Here is a 15,625-nt window from a genome sequence, read left to right on the forward strand (position 1 = left end):
GGGGCTACAAAGGCAAGAAGTGACTGGCTTACAAGCCTTTAAGAGGGAACCTAGAACCAGAGGGCCTGGAGAAATGTAGAATCTCCAGTGAGTAGTATTCAATCTGTCTAGGTGGCGCTGATGCAATGAAATCCAGATAGGTCTCTTGTGATACAATAGTGAATAATTGTTATCAGGACTGACTGTGAGGGTTGGAAATGTAAAGGTAGACGTTTTATAGCAAGGAGGGGAGTGATTAACTTTTCAGTCCAGGAGCGGAGGTCCCTGGGACCGTCAAGGGAGAGGAGCAGAGAGCGGGACACTACCCAGAGAAGCAGTGATGCCTGAAATGGAGCCAGAGATGATGATGTGGAGCGATGGAGCAGCTGGAGACTTTAGATCCAGAGAGGGAGAGCGACTGTGTGCTGAAGACCTGAGGGGCACGGGGGAAGGATTGCATGGAGGGGATTGTAATCATGGCAATGAGACGATATACGATGGAATGAATGTAAAAGTAATATTCTCCCATGTAAACTATCACATAATTCACAATAAATCATAAAAATTAAAAAAAAGGGAACACATGAGCAGGTTTATAAGCTCGCTGTTGACTGTGTTGGTCTACATATGAGTAGAAGTGGGAGAAAGGTAGTAATGAAGACATGGTCCGAGTTCAACCATGTTCCATAGATTCCTGTTGACCTTGAGATGAGAGAGAGAAGAGGAAGGGCTAATTGGTCCAAAATTTAGGGAGACCTGGGAACTCCTGAGCCCATGGACAAGGATGTAGCCACGGAGGACTAGAATTGAGAAGGAAGCGTTGAGCTGATATGAAGTGAGGGGAGATGCACAAGAATGTCCAAACTTGCAGATAGTACGTTCGACCTAGCTTTGATGGCTTGATGACCAGAGTTTGACTAGAGGAAGATAAAGAAATCTGGTAAAGGAAGCAAGTGTAAATTGCTACAATTTGATGAACTTGACCTATACTTATGGATGTGTTGTTGTTGTGAAGTGCTGTCAAGTCGGTTCTGACCCATAGCGACCCTGTATAGTAGGGTTTCCAAGGAGCAGCTGGTGAATTTGAACTGTGACCTTGCAGTTCAAACGACTTTGCAGTCTGGCGCATTAACCCACAGCGCCACACCAGGACTCCATTCATGGATGTAGTAGCTCAAAATACCAACTGAGGGGGAAGGAGTCTTCACATCAAGGATCAAGCCTATTCCCTCAGTACACAGGGATGGGAAGATAAGACATTGGCTACCTACAATGGGGGGGGGGGTGGCTATAAAGGCACAAAGTGGCTAGTTTACAAGTATTCAAAAGGGAGTTTAGTTTCAGAGTGAGGTGGGGAAGGTAGATTCCCCACTGAATAGTTTTTATCTTGTCCAGATGGATCTGGTGAAAGGAAATGGGGATAGGATTCTTTTGATTCAATAGTGAGTAAATGTTATCATGACTAATTGCAGTTTTCACAATTGTAAAGGTAGAAGATGTGTAACAAAAAAGGGGAGTAGTTAATCTTACATTCCAGGAACAGAGGACCCTAGGACCATCAAGAGGGAAGAGTATGAGCTGGGTGGGGGATCCTAACCAGAGAAACAGCAACACCAGAGATGGAGGCAGAGATGATGGCATGGAGAGCTTGAACAGCTGAGGACTCTAGACTCATAGAAAGAGAAAGGCTGTATGCTGGCAGCCAGGAGGCTGGCTTGCAAAATGTGCCCTTAGGCTTTTTAAATGATTACACATTCCTGTGTGTTTTTGTGTACACCAAAGAAACAAAGCAGGAATAGAGGCAAATTCTGTTAACCAATGGTGCATGGAGGGGATTGTAATCTTTGCAGTGAAATAAATATGATTGGTTGAGTGCAAAATTGGTGTTCTTCCATGTAAACTATCACTCAATTTGCAATAAAAACTCTCTGTATACAAAAAAAAGTTTATGTGCATATTTGCACAATCTGTTAGTTAAGTACAGCCTGGGTGGCATAATGAATTAAGCATCAGGATGCTAACTGCAAGGTCAGTGGTTTAAACCCATCAGCCATACCTCAAGAGAAAGATGGGCTATCTGCTCCTATAAAGATTTATATTCTCTGAAACCCTGAAGAACAGCCTGACTCTTTCCTATCGGGTTGCTATGAGTTGGGGTTAATTAGATGGTCAAGGGTTTGTTTTCCTTTAATTGGAGTTCCTAAGTGGTACAAATCAGCCAAAAAGTTGGAGGTTCCAAGTCCACTCAGGTGTCTCGGAAGAAATGCTTGGCAATCTATTTCCAAAAAAAAAGCTACTGGAAACCCTGTGCAGCCCATTTCCATTCGTACACACAGGGGTTGCCATGGGTCCAAGGATTGTTGTTGTTGTTGTTTTAATAGTCCCGAAGCCTTCTCTTTACTCTTTACTAGGCATAAGCATTTCAGATTATTCAACTCTTCCTCAAACGGTATGAATAAGGTGTTCTCATTTGGCCCCCATCCCAGCAACTCTGTTTACCTTCAGATCCTTAAATTTCTGGTGTGATGCTGTAGGATAAGCACCAGACTGCTAACAGCAAGGTTGGTGGTTCAAAACCCTAAGCTACACCTCAGAAACCATATACAGGGTTACTACGAGTCACAATTGGCTAGATGGCACTTAACAACAACAAACTGCCACTTACCCAATCCCTCCTAGGCAGCAGCAGCAGCAACTCGGAGCCATGGTCAGGGTTCAGGGTGCAAGGGAGTGGCTGGGAGTCTGTGTGTGCCCACATCCCTGGTTAGACCACAAGGAAGACAGTCTGGGCCTCATGGCCCTCCTCTAGGACATTCTGAGTAAATGTTCTGTCTTCTCCCCATCGGACACCTCTCCCAGCCAGAGCACTCCCATGAAAACTCCTACTTACAGTCCTGTGTTTTACTTGGATTTTACCATTTTAACTCCAGGTACCCTGTGATTAAACAAATTGGGGCACTTCATCAGCTAGTGCACATTACACCTGATTCATGTCCTGAACTTCACATTCTGTTTCCTTCCAAGAACTTTGTCCCATTTTCCATCAGCCTCTTGGAAATAATCAGACCCTGTTCTTTTGTTCAACTCACTCCTCCCTACTTGGCCCACCATGGTAGGAGGGCAGCAATTTATCATTTTTGTTTCTGTTGTGAGCTGCCATCCAGTCATCCCCACCCTCCCTCTACTGAAGAGACCCCATGCAAAAGAGAACAAAATGCTGGCCAGTCCTGAACAATCCCCAGATAGCATAGGGGTTATGCCATTGTGATTCATGGGGTCTTCATTGACTGATTTTCTGAAGTAGATTAGTCTGTCCTAGTCTAGAAGCTTCACCATACCATCATAGCAACATGCAAGCCTTCACTGACAGATGGTTAACCATGTGGGATACGGTTCAGGAAGCTAACCTCATTCTGTTGCATGGAAGGCAATAGAATTCCACCACCGTACCACAAATGTTCCCCGAACGCAACAGTTGCTATTGTCAAGTGGTTTCAACTCATAGCAAGCCTGGATAGCGTTTCCAGGTTATTTGTCCTATTGCTGCTCTTTTCAGAGCTCTTTCCTTCATCCCTCTTTTCCTTTATTCCTCCAAATAAAAGACATAACAGAAATGTCGGGTAGGAACAAGTTTATTATGAACAAATTTAAAAAAAACTCTGAGGAGCAGGTACACATACAATATGAATACTAAAACACTGGATGCCTATTTTAAATGAAAAGAGAGAGCTCTGAGAGGAAGAACAAACGGCAAGATTGGGAATAAGTTTTTCTAGTCAGGAAAATGTGTCATTCATCCTGACTAGATCATATGCTTTACTAGGATGGGCTGTAATGTTGGAGCTTGAACTCAAACTGCTTATTTTAGCTTCTTGGCAAGTCCTTCTGGGCTAATGGATGAGCAGAGGCTAGGACTACCAGGCTGACTACGAAGCACTCAAAGGATTATTAAGTGGACAGAAAATAATTGCTTATCTATCTGGTAACTGAAGGAGCTCTGGTGGCGTAGTGGTTACGAATTGGGCTGCAAACCACAAGTTCTGCAGTTCGAAACTACCAGCTATTCAATGGGAGAAAGATGAGGCTTTCTGCTCCCGTAAAGATTTACAGCCTTGGTCGGAACTGACTCCACAGCACACAACAACAACAACAATTTGATAAGTGTGTTGGGCCTACTCCTTTTCGCTCAGTGGAGTGGGGCTGTGGGGCTGGGCAGAGAGCTGGCTTTAACCAGGGAACTTGGCCAGGCGACGCTTAGCCTGGGTCAATCTCCACAGCCGTTCCTTTAGGAACTTTCTCTTGTCACTGGTGTCGCTGCGCTCTTTCAGAAGCCAGTCGTAGCCATCCTTGTTCTGCAGCAGTTGCAACATGCCTTTCTGTAGCTGCTGGCTATACAGCTGCAGGATGAAGAACTGGATGACCAGAGGGATGTGGTTGGACATGCGGTTGCTGACCTCCTGCAGGAAGGAATGATGAACAGAGAGGTTGGAGGCAATTCTGCACCATGGAGGTAGTGGGGGGGGTGGGGTGAGCCCAACCCCTGAGCATCTGAGAACCCAATCTCCAAAAAGAAATGCCCTCCCACATCAGTGTCAAACCTTCTTTCACATCAGTGACATTTGTGCTATTTTATTGTTAAGTGCCATCGAGTTGGTTCCGATCCATAGCGACCCTGTAGAGGGTTTCCAAGGAGCAACTGGTGAGCTTGAACCACCTACTATTTGCATTTCAAACTGACTTTGCAGTCTAGCGCATTAATCCACAAGTGCCACACCAGGATTCCGTTCAGGCAGAGAGAAATGACACATCATTTTATAGAAAGAAAACTAAGACTCAGTTTAAGTCACATGCCCAGGGCCACACAGCCAGCCCAAAGCAGACACCGGTGGCAGTACACCACGGTTATTTGAGGCCCAGTTGCCATGAAGACTTGCAAAGGGCTAAAAGATGCGTACTTTACAGAGACAGTAAAATGACAGAGAAAGGCACCACAAGTAAAGAAAATGCACTGAAGACCCCATTCTAGAAGACAGTTGCAAACCCACCTTATGGTACGCGAACAGGTGCTGAGAGAGTTCCTCCTTGAAGGAGTCCAGTGAAGAAACCTTTTGAGACTGTGAGTAATGCTGTGTTGAGTTCCTCTTCTCTTCCTCCATCTCCTTCTCCCTGATGTCCCGCAGTGCACCACTGTAAATTTTGTCCTGGCAGTAGACAATCTGCTCCATTTGGAAGTGCAGTTGGATCATCTTCTCAGCTTCTTTCTCTTGTTCTAATTTAATATCCTCAATTTTGGTCTACAAAAAAAGAGAAACAACTACATATTCCTCAAGGAATGTATCGATGGACCATCCTAAAAGTCCGCAAATGGATGAAATCAAAGGATGTATTACATTGGGCAAATCTGCTGCACAAGACCTTTATAAAGTGTCGAAGAGCAAAGATGTCAGCTTGAGGACTAAAGTGTGCCTGACCCAAGCCATGGTATTTTCAATAACCTCATATGCATGTGAAAGCTGGACAGTGAATAAGGAAGACTACAGAAGAATTGATGCTTTTGAGTTATGGTATTGGAGGAGAATATTGAAAGTGCCATGGGCTGCCAAAAAACCCCAACATATCTGTGTTGGAAGAAGTGCAGCCAGAGTGCTTCTTGGAAGCCAGGATGGCCAAACTTCATCTATCATACTTCAGACATATATTGTCAGGAGGGACCAGTCACTGGAGAAGGATGTCATGTTTGGTAAGGTCAGAGAAAAAGAATAAGACCCCCAGCGAGATGGATTGGCCAAGTGGCAGCATCAATGGACTCAAGCATGGCAGCAATTGTGAGGTTGGCCCAGGATCGGGCAGTGTTTCATTCTGTTGTGCATAGGTTGCTATGAGTTGGTACCGACTCGATGGCACCTAACAACAATAATAACAACAACAACATCAATTAAATAGTAGAAAACTCAGAGACAGCTCTCTGTGCCCCACCTCAGCTTGCCTAATATACCTGCCTGCCTGCCCCTCATTCTGTGCTGAGGTTAAAATCACTGGTGAAGGCTGAGCCACCCACCCCCACCCCCTCAGGGCTTGGGGACCTGCACGGACTCTGTTCTCAGGCCCATGGGGCAGGTCCTTCCTTTGGCTGTTAAAAATGAAGCCATTCTCTCCCCCAGAGGCTAACCTACTAAAACCAAACTCACAGCTGTCAAATCAATTCCAACTCACAGCAACCCTCCAGGACAGAGCAGAATTGCCACAGAGGGTTTCCGAGGTTGTAAATCTTTGCAGAAGTCGACTGTCACAGGGTAGCTGGTAACTTGACTAGTAAGATTCTTAACTTTTTCTCCCATGAACAACCGATGGGTTTGGACTACTGACATTTTGGTCAGTAACCAAGTGCTTTAACCACTGTGCCACCAGAGCTGTTCACAGGGTAAGCAAGGGAACAAAATTTAAATCAGTAAAATTCTGTCTGTGTCAGGGTCTTGGAGTTTATAGGAAGTACTGCTAGCAAGTCAGAATATGGTAGGATCCTCCTGACCTCACTGAGGGATCAAGGCCAGACACTCTTAACACTTTTCGTCTGTTAATTACAACACCTTCCAAGGGAGGAGGAGCCCTGGAGGTACAATAGGCTAAGCATTTGGCTAGGAACTGGAAGGTCAGTGGTTCAAACCCACCAGTCAGTTGCTCCAGGGAGAAAGACGAGACTGACGAGACTGTCTGCTCCGTAAAGATTTACAACCTTGGAAACCTCAGGGAGCTGTTCTACTCTGCTCTATAGGGCCGCTACAAGTCAGAATCAATAGCAGTGGGTTTGTGCTGGGTTATGTTTTGTTTCGTTTCCTAGGGAGGTAGGATGAGGAGCTAGAAACACAGGGAGGCTAACAAGGTGGCCCAGATGCTCCAGCTGGTGAATGGGGGAGCCGTCTTCTGGTTGGTGCCAGGGAGCCCCTGCTCTGAAGATGAGTCAGACTGTTCTCAGTCACTCCTGCCCCCAAGAGTTCAGGTCTCATGGCCTCTTAGCTCTTCTTCTTGGCTCTTGAAGGACACCATTTTTGCATCTGGTTTCCTCTGTGAGTTCCTAGATTTGGGGATATTTTCTCCAGATGTGACCACCTTCAACATTCACTGTTGTTGTTGTTGCTAAGTGTTGTCAAGTCGGTTCCAGCTCATAACAACCCTGTATAGGGTTTCCAAGGAGCAGCTGGTAGATTTAAACCACCAACCTTGTGGTTCAATCCTTTATTCCTATGTTATCCAACATTTGATTTTCAAATTTTCTCTTTTATTGTTTACAGCCAGGAACTAATTAATTATTAAAACATTAGCTGACCCTTTGTTACAGGATAACCAATAAATTGACTAATACAATTGTCATTCCCAAGTATTTGCTTCTCCAAATTCACGACAGGGAGACACAGTTGAAATAGTCTTAACCCAAGAAATCTATTTTCTAAGATCAGGCTTAATTTTTTTCTTTCTTTTTGATAGCATACAGTTGGTTACCTTGGTTGTTCTGTGCAGGTTAAAAAATTCATCAAAATGTTTTTTCGAAACATCCGTGAAGGCAAGCCGGACTATATCTGATCAAAGAAAGAAAGTAAATTCAATATTGGTAGCATCAGTCATACTTTACATAGCCAAGAAAACAAGAGGATAAAATGGTAGCAATCAAAGTTTCTTTCTTTCTGGTTTTCGAACACTTGGCAATATGTTTAAAAACCACATATGCCTGTAATGTGTGTAAGATCTTGTGATGATGTTTTGGAGATAACCTTTGGTTGTAATGAGCATTAGCCACAGATGTGGAAGTCATTTATATGAGGCGGGCTTCAAGATGTTCACGGGAAAATGATATGAAAAGAGAATGGAATTTCCCTACAAACTTTATGAAGCTCCCTTGAATGCAGACTCATATCCATGGAAAATAGAGCCTATAGCAATTAGTTTTAACTTGCTTACGGATCTCTCATGGCTAGTGATGAGAGGCCCTTAAGCAAATCCAAACAATGATATTGAACAGAAACTGCTCTTTGCTCCTTCCCTCCAGCCAATGGTACCCAGGGCACACCTCTGTTGTAATGTGACTTTGTTGCTGTTAAATGTCATTGAGTCAGTTCTGACTCATAGCCATACTGTATAGGGTTTCTGAGGAGCGACTGGTGGGTTTGAACTGCCAACCTTGTGGTTAGTAATCCAGGGCTGATCCTGCAGTGCCACACAGGGGCTATAATAAGACTCAGAAGTAGATCATTTTTGAACTTAGAAATAGAGACACATTAGGGGGGCTTCCAAAAGTTCATGTAACTATGATATTAAAAGACAATGGAATTTTCCCAGGAACTTGTTCATAGATGGATGGGAAGAATGTGGTAAAGAAACTTTAAGGTGACCCTGGCACTAAATGCTGTAATCAAAGAAATCCTTGTACAATTAGTTAATCTGACTTTCTTGAACGACTGACTGAGAGCCTGTGGTAGTCACTGACCTTGGAACCAAGTCAAATAGCTAAGAGGGAGCTCCACAGAGAATTTGAGCAGTGGTACAGCCTTCCTCTTGAGACCTTTGTTGAAGGGAAAAGCCTGAAGACTATAGATTTGGACCCCAACCACTGAACTAACATAACATCGGGATTGGTTACTCCGATTCTCTAACTGATCGCTTTGAGGTCTTACTTGAATGCCAACCTTGCAATCAATTAAATGAGTCCATGCATATAAAAAACCTGAATTTCTCTGGACTTATTTTCAAGTAAAATCCTACAAGATACTTCCTCCCTCCTACCCTTTCTGTATATTCCTTCCTCTTCTCTTTCCTTCTAGAGCAGGAGGCTGTGCTGTCTTGTTTGTTGTTGTTAAGTACCATGGAATCGGTTCCAATTCATAGCGACCCTGTACAGGGTTTCCGAGACTGTAAATCTTTACGGGAGCAGAACGCCTCATCTTTCTCCCACGGAACCGCTGGTAGTTTTGAACTACTGACCTTGTGGTTGGCAGCCAGACTTGTAACCACTACATTACCAGAGAGCTGTCTTACTTAGTCACTTTCAAAATTTTCTCTAAAGAACTCTGGAAAGTTCTTTAAAAACCAAATGTTCCCTGCCATAGTTTTATTTGACATTTCAAAGTCTCATCCTAAATTTAAATAACCTCAAAGAAGGTAATTTCCAGAAAATTTCAATATATTAATACATTATAATAAACTATAATAAGATCACAGTGCTCTTTTAAATGCAATCTGAATGGTTACATAGTACATGTAAAAAAGGAATTCATGAACAAACTCTTGTTTAAACCAGAAATTTTACAGTATTTCTTTTAAATTCATATTTTCATTCCATTTCCTCAGTTTTATCCTAATATGATATATAATACCCTTATGCAATCTTTTATTGATCCCTATACCATATCTTTCTAAAACAGAAGAAATGTGTATACAGTATGCTAATTTTAAACAAGTCTTTTCTTATGATACTATGGTTCTAAGGAGTACTGGTGTGGCGCTGTGAGCTAATACGTCAGACTGCAATGTTGTTTGAACTGCAAGGTCGATGGTTCAAACTCCCCAGATGCTCCTTGGAAACACTATACAGGGTCATTATGGGTCAGAACCAATTCGACAGCACTTAACAACAACAAAGGTTCTAAAGCACTACAGAGTTTCTTATGGAGTAAATTGCTGTTGGTGTTGTTGTTAAGTACATTTGAGTTGGTTCTGACGCATAATGACCCTGTATAGGGTTTTTGAGGCTTTTTTTTTTTTTTTTTTTTGATCTGTGTAGGAACAGAAAGTGTCATGTTTCTCCTGGGGAAGTGACTGGCGGACTTGAATCACAGACCTTGTGGTTTGCAGTCCAGTGCTTATTGTATGGAGCCACCAGACTAAATTGTTGTTGTTGAGTTGGTTCTGACTCATTGTTCTGAGGAGCAGCTGGGAATTTGAACTGCCAACATTGCAATTCAAACCAACCTGGTAGTCCAGTGCTTATCCCACAGCACTACACCAGGAGTAAATTGAGAGTATGTAATCAACACAATACAATGACAGGTTCTGGTATGATTCTTTAGTCTAACAGTAAGATTTTATCACAAACAAGGTTTTCTTCGTGAGTATGGCACTGTTTCCTCTCCATTAGTTCATGGATGGAGGCTTGCATGTTGCCATGATGTTGAACAGATTTCAACAGAGCTTCCAGACCGCGGTGGAAGAATGGTGGTGGTGGTGATGATGGTATGCCGTGGAATCGGTTCCAACTCTTAGCGACCCTGTACAGAGTTTCTGAGACTATACATCTTAACAGGAGCAGAAAGCTTCATCTTTTTCCTGTGAATGGCTGGTAGTTTTGAAATGCTGACCTTGAGGTTAGCAGTCCAACTCACAACCACTACGCTACCAGAACTCCTTGAGGAAGAATGGTATGACCAATGAAAACCTGTGAGTCACCAATCATGTGATCTAGAGCAGTTCATAGGGATGGTACAGGACTGAACAGCGTTTTATTCTGTCTTCTCAGGTTGTACACCGGGAGTTGAGGGTTGACTCCAGCAGCCAACAACAAGAAGTCCATGGATTCATGAATAATTATTATTATAACGAGACAGGATTCATTAGTCTGACTGAGTATACATCAGCCAATGGGAAAATAAAGAGATGATAACCAGGGCCATCCAGGAAACCAAGAGAACAAATCACTTCACAATTTAGGAAGAGGTCAGCAATATTAAATCTTGCATTTTTCCTCAAGTAGCTACTGTGTGGCATTGTAGGATAAGCACTAGACTACTAACCTCAAAGTTGGTGGGTCAAATCCACCACACATTCCTTGGAAACTGTATACAGAGTTGCTATGAATCTGCACCATCTGAAATGTACTTATCAACAGCAAGAACACAACATATGTACTTGTAAAAGAAAAAAAAAAAACAGTGGCGGTCATGTGGACCCCAACTCACAGCAAACCCATGTGTATTAGAACAGAACTGTGCGCCACCGGGTTTTCAGTGGCTGATCTTTCAGAAGTACATGGACATTCTTCCAAAGCACCTCTGGCTTTCCAAGGCCTCTAAATTTTTGATTAGTAACAGAGCATGCTAACCATTTGTATTACCATTCTACTGCCTACCTGCAATACCAACAGATCCATACTGCACTTTAGAATGTCCTGGTGTGGCGCTGTAGGACAAGCACCAGACTGCAAGGTTGGTTTGAAATGTAATGTCAGTGATTCAAACTCACCAGCCACTCATTCCTCAGAAACCCTATACAGGCTTGCTATGAGTCAGAACCGACTTCACGGTACTTAACAACACTAAACACTTACTGAACATTTTGGTATTTAGTCATTGACTTGACTTCTAAGAAACTCCAAATAAATTGACTACTTATTGTTGTTGGGTGCCACTGAGTCGGTACAAACCCATAGCGACCTTATGCAGAGCAGAATGAAACACTGCCCAATTCTGGGCCAATCTCACTACTGTTAATCGATGCTGTCACTTGGCCAATCCATTTCATTGAGGGTCTTCTTCTTTTTCTCTAACCCTCCACCTTACCACACATGATATCCTTCTCCAGTGACTGGTCCCTCCTGACAATATATCTGAATTATGAGAGATGAAATTTGGCCATCCTGGCCTCCAAGGACCACTCTGGCTGCACATCTTAAAATGGATCTATTGGTTCTTTTGGCAGTCCACGGCACTTTCAATATTCTCCTCCAACACCATAACTCAAATGCATCAATTCTTCAATGGTCTTCCTTCTTCACTGTCCAGCTTTTGCATGCATATGAGGTTATTGAAAAGATCATGGCTTGGGTCAGGTGCACCTTAGTCCTCAAGCTGACATCTTTGCTCTTCAACACTTTAAAAAGGTCTAGTGCAGGAGATTTGCCTAATGCAATACGTCATTTGATTTCTTGACTGCTGCTTCAGTGAATGTTGATAGTTGATCCAAGAGGAATGAAGTCCTTGACAACTTCAATTTTTTCTTCATTGATAAGGATGTTTTTTATTGGTCCAGTGGTGAGGATTTTTGTTTTCTTTACATTGAGATGTAATCCATACAGAAGGCTGTGCTCTTTGATCTTCATAAGTAAATATTTTAAATCCTCTCCACTTTCAGCAAGCAAGGTTGTATCATCTGCATATCACAGGTTGTTAATGAGCCTTCCTCCAATCCTAATGCCATGTTTTTCTTCATAGAACCCAGCTTCTCAGATTATTTGTTCAGCATACAGGTTGGATAAGTTTGGTGAAATAATACAACCCTGTCACACACCTTTCTTAATTTTAAACCATTCAGTGTTCCCATGTTCTTTTTGAACAACTGCCTCTTGTTCCAGGTACAGATTTCTCATGAGCACAATTAAGTGTTCCAGAACACGCACACTTCTCAGTATTGTCATGATCCACACAATCAAAAGCATTTGCATAGTCAATAAAGCATAGGTGAACATCTTTCTGATATTATCTGCTTTCATCCAAGATCCATCGGATATCAGGAATGATATCCCTCGCTCCGCGACCTCTTCTGAATCTGACTTGAACCTCTGGAAGTTCTCTGTCAATGTATGCTTGCAGCCATTTCTGTATTACCTTTAATAAAACTTTACTCGTGTGGGATATGACAGAGATTGTCTGATGATTTCCGTATTCCATTGGGTCACCTCTCTTTAGAATAGGTACAAATATGGATCTCTTCCAATCAATCGGCCAGATAGCTGTCTTCCAAATTTCTTGGCAGAGATGAGTGAGTGCCTCCTGTGCCGCCTCACTTTCTTGAAAGATTTCCATTTTTATTCCATCAATTCTTGGTTCCTTGTTCTTTGCCAATTCCTTCAATGCACCTTGGACTTTGTCCTTCAGTATCATTGGCTCTTAATCATATGCTCCCACTTGAAATGGTTGTACATTAACCATTTCCTTTTGGTACAGTGACTCTGTGTATTCCTTCTGTCTTCTCTCGATGCTTTCTGAATCATTCAATAATTTGCCCAGAGAATCTTTCAATAACGAAAGTTGAGGCTTGATTTTTTTTCTTCAGATCCCTTAGCTTGAGAAATGCTGAGCGTGTTCTTCCTTTTTGGTTTTCTGACTCCAGATCTTTGCACATCTTATTGTAATATTTGGCATTATCTTCTCAAGCTGATCTTTGAAATTTTCTGTTCAGCTCTTGGACCTCCTCATGTCTTCCATTTGCTTTAGTATCGCTGCACTGGAGAGCAAGTTTCAGTGTCTCTTCTGACATCCATTTTGACCTTTTCATGACTTTTTGCTTTCTTCATGTATCATGTTCTCGATGTCATCCCACAACTCTTCTGGTCTTTGGTCTTTGGTGTTTAATGTATCAAATCTGTTCTTCAGATGATCTCTAAATTCATACGGGATATATTCAAGGTTATATTTTGGCTCTCGTGGACTTGTTTTCATTTTCTTCAGCTTCAGTTTGAATTTGCATATGAGTAACTGATGGTCTGTTCTACAGACTGCCCCTGGCCTTGTTTTCAATGATGATATGGAGCTTTTCCTTTGTCTCTTTCTGCAGATGTAGTCAAATTGATTTCTATGTATTCCATCTGGTGAGGTCCCTGTGTATAGTTGTCTCTTATGCTGTCTAAAGAAGGTATTTGAAATGAAAAAATCATTGGTTTTGCAGAATTCTATCATGCATTCTCCAGCATCATTTCTAATACCAAGGCCATATTTTCCAAATACTGATCCTTTCTCTTTTCTCCCCACCTTTGCATTCTAATCACCAGTAATGATCAACACATCTTGATTGCAAGTTTGATCAGTTTCAGATTGAAGAAGTTGGTAGACTTCTTCTATTTCATCCTCACTGGCTTTAGTGGTTGGTGCATAAATTTGAATAATAGTGGTATTATCTGGGCTTCCCTGTAGGCACATGGATATTATCCTATCACAGACAGTGTTGTACCTCATGACTGATCTGGATATGTTCTTTTTGACAATGAATACAACACCATTCCTCTTCAATTAGCATTTCCAGAATAATAAACCATGTGGCTGTCAGATTCAAAATGGCCAATACCAGTCCATTTCAGCATACTAATGCCTATGATATAGATGTTTATGTGTTCCATTTCATTTTTGACAACTTCCAGTTTTCCCAGATTTATACTTCATACGTTCTATGTTCCAATTTTCAATGGATGTTTACAGCTGTTTCTCTTCATTTTGAGTTGTGCCCCATCAGCAAATGAAGGTCCAGCAGGCTTTACTCCATTTGAATCATCAAAGTCAACTCTACTTTGAGGAGGCAGCTCTTCTCCATTTTGAGTGCCTTCCAACCTGAGGGGCTCATATTCTGGCATTGCATCTGACAGTATTTCTCTGTTTTTCATAAGGTTTCCAGTGACTAAATATTTGGAAGTAGTTCATCACTCTTTCTTCCTAGTCTGTCTTCATCTGGAAGGTCATCTGAAACCTGTCCACCATGGGTGACCCTATTGGTATTTAAAATACCGGTGGCATAGCTTTCAGAATCACAGCAATTCACAAGCCACCACAGTACGACAAACTAACAGATGACTATTTAGAGACCGAGAAATAAAAAAAGCAATGAGAAATAGTGGAGGAGAGCTCAGCAGTTTACCCTTTCTCTGCCCTAGAAATGAAACACCATTAAAGTGAAACCCAGAACTCACCAGTCACCGTGTGAAGCATCTCAACAGCTGGTTCTTCTAGTTTTTTGATTTGCTCTTTCATAATCACCTCAAAAGTCCGATAATTCACAAAACCTGGCAGCTCTCGGCCACGGTATTGTTTTTCAAATTTATAGATTTCCATACACATACTTCTGTAACCTAAAACAGAAAAGAATCACTCTGAGTGATTGTGCAGTGAATCATCTTCAACATTGTTGGATTTATGGAAAGCGCTGAGTGGCAAGAGACATTGCAAATTACAAACAAAAACCTATTGAGGGAGAGAGGCGGAGCTTATGGCAGCTAGAGTGCAGATGCAGTGAAGTTGACTGTCAGCCATACTACAGAATACCAAGCAAAGCAGATCCAGGGCAGAGCTCCAAAACTCGGAACCACAAGATAGGAATATTTTTAAAGTTTAAAGGTATAGCTAGTGGAACTTGAAGCTGAAGTAAGAAATCATGTACTTTTGAATCTGCCCAGCTCGGAGGCCCAGAACCAACATCTTGGGCAAGACCAAATGGTAAGACCAAGTGGGGGACAAGAAACACCAAGGAAAAATGCTGCAGGAGCCTTGGAGCAAAGGTGGACAATATACTTTGTCAGTTTTGCTTTGTTCTGATATTCTTTTTTTGTGGTATCTGGTCATCGGTGTCCCCATTGTTTACACACCTCCATTCTGGTGACTAGAGGGGGAGCCTGAGCGAGTGGACACCCCTCACCCTCACCACTGGTGGGTTCTTCTGCCACGCATGTGCACAGATACTCAGCCCAAGAGCTGGTCCTGAACCTTTTTTGTTTGTTTGTTTTAATATGGGAAAGGACAGGACAGGGCTGTAGAGTGGCAAAATGAGTTTAAAAATAAAACAAGCTGAAAATTAAATTAAAGCCTGAGGTATAGCATAACAACCAACACTGGCATCTTGAAATCTCTCAGGCAGCTTTGAAAGTAAGAAGCTGAAGAGAGGACATTAAAGTCATACTCAT

At 42.3% G+C, this 15,625-nt stretch overlaps 1 protein-coding gene across 1 annotated transcript in view; it reads right to left on the bottom strand.

Moving 5' to 3' along the window:
• Nucleotides 1-4,205: 4,205 nt before the first annotated feature.
• Nucleotides 4,206-15,625, bottom strand: part of MX1 (myxovirus (influenza virus) resistance 1, interferon-inducible protein p78 (mouse)) — a 46,357-nt gene continuing 34,937 nt past the window's right edge. Inside the window, exons 11-14 of the mRNA XM_006870857.1 lie at nucleotides 14,639-14,797; nucleotides 7,477-7,553; nucleotides 5,025-5,273; nucleotides 4,206-4,436 (exon numbers count right to left, since the gene is read on the bottom strand). Of these exons, the coding sequence (XP_006870919.1) occupies nucleotides 4,206-4,436; nucleotides 5,025-5,273; nucleotides 7,477-7,553; nucleotides 14,639-14,797 (716 nt within the window). The remainder of the gene's footprint in view (nucleotides 4,437-5,024; nucleotides 5,274-7,476; nucleotides 7,554-14,638; nucleotides 14,798-15,625) is intronic.

The sequence above is a fragment of the Chrysochloris asiatica genome, unplaced genomic scaffold, assembly GCF_000296735.1.
Source record: "Chrysochloris asiatica unplaced genomic scaffold, ChrAsi1.0 scaffold00154, whole genome shotgun sequence".
In the NCBI taxonomy this organism is placed as follows: domain Eukaryota; kingdom Metazoa; phylum Chordata; class Mammalia; order Afrosoricida; family Chrysochloridae; genus Chrysochloris; species Chrysochloris asiatica.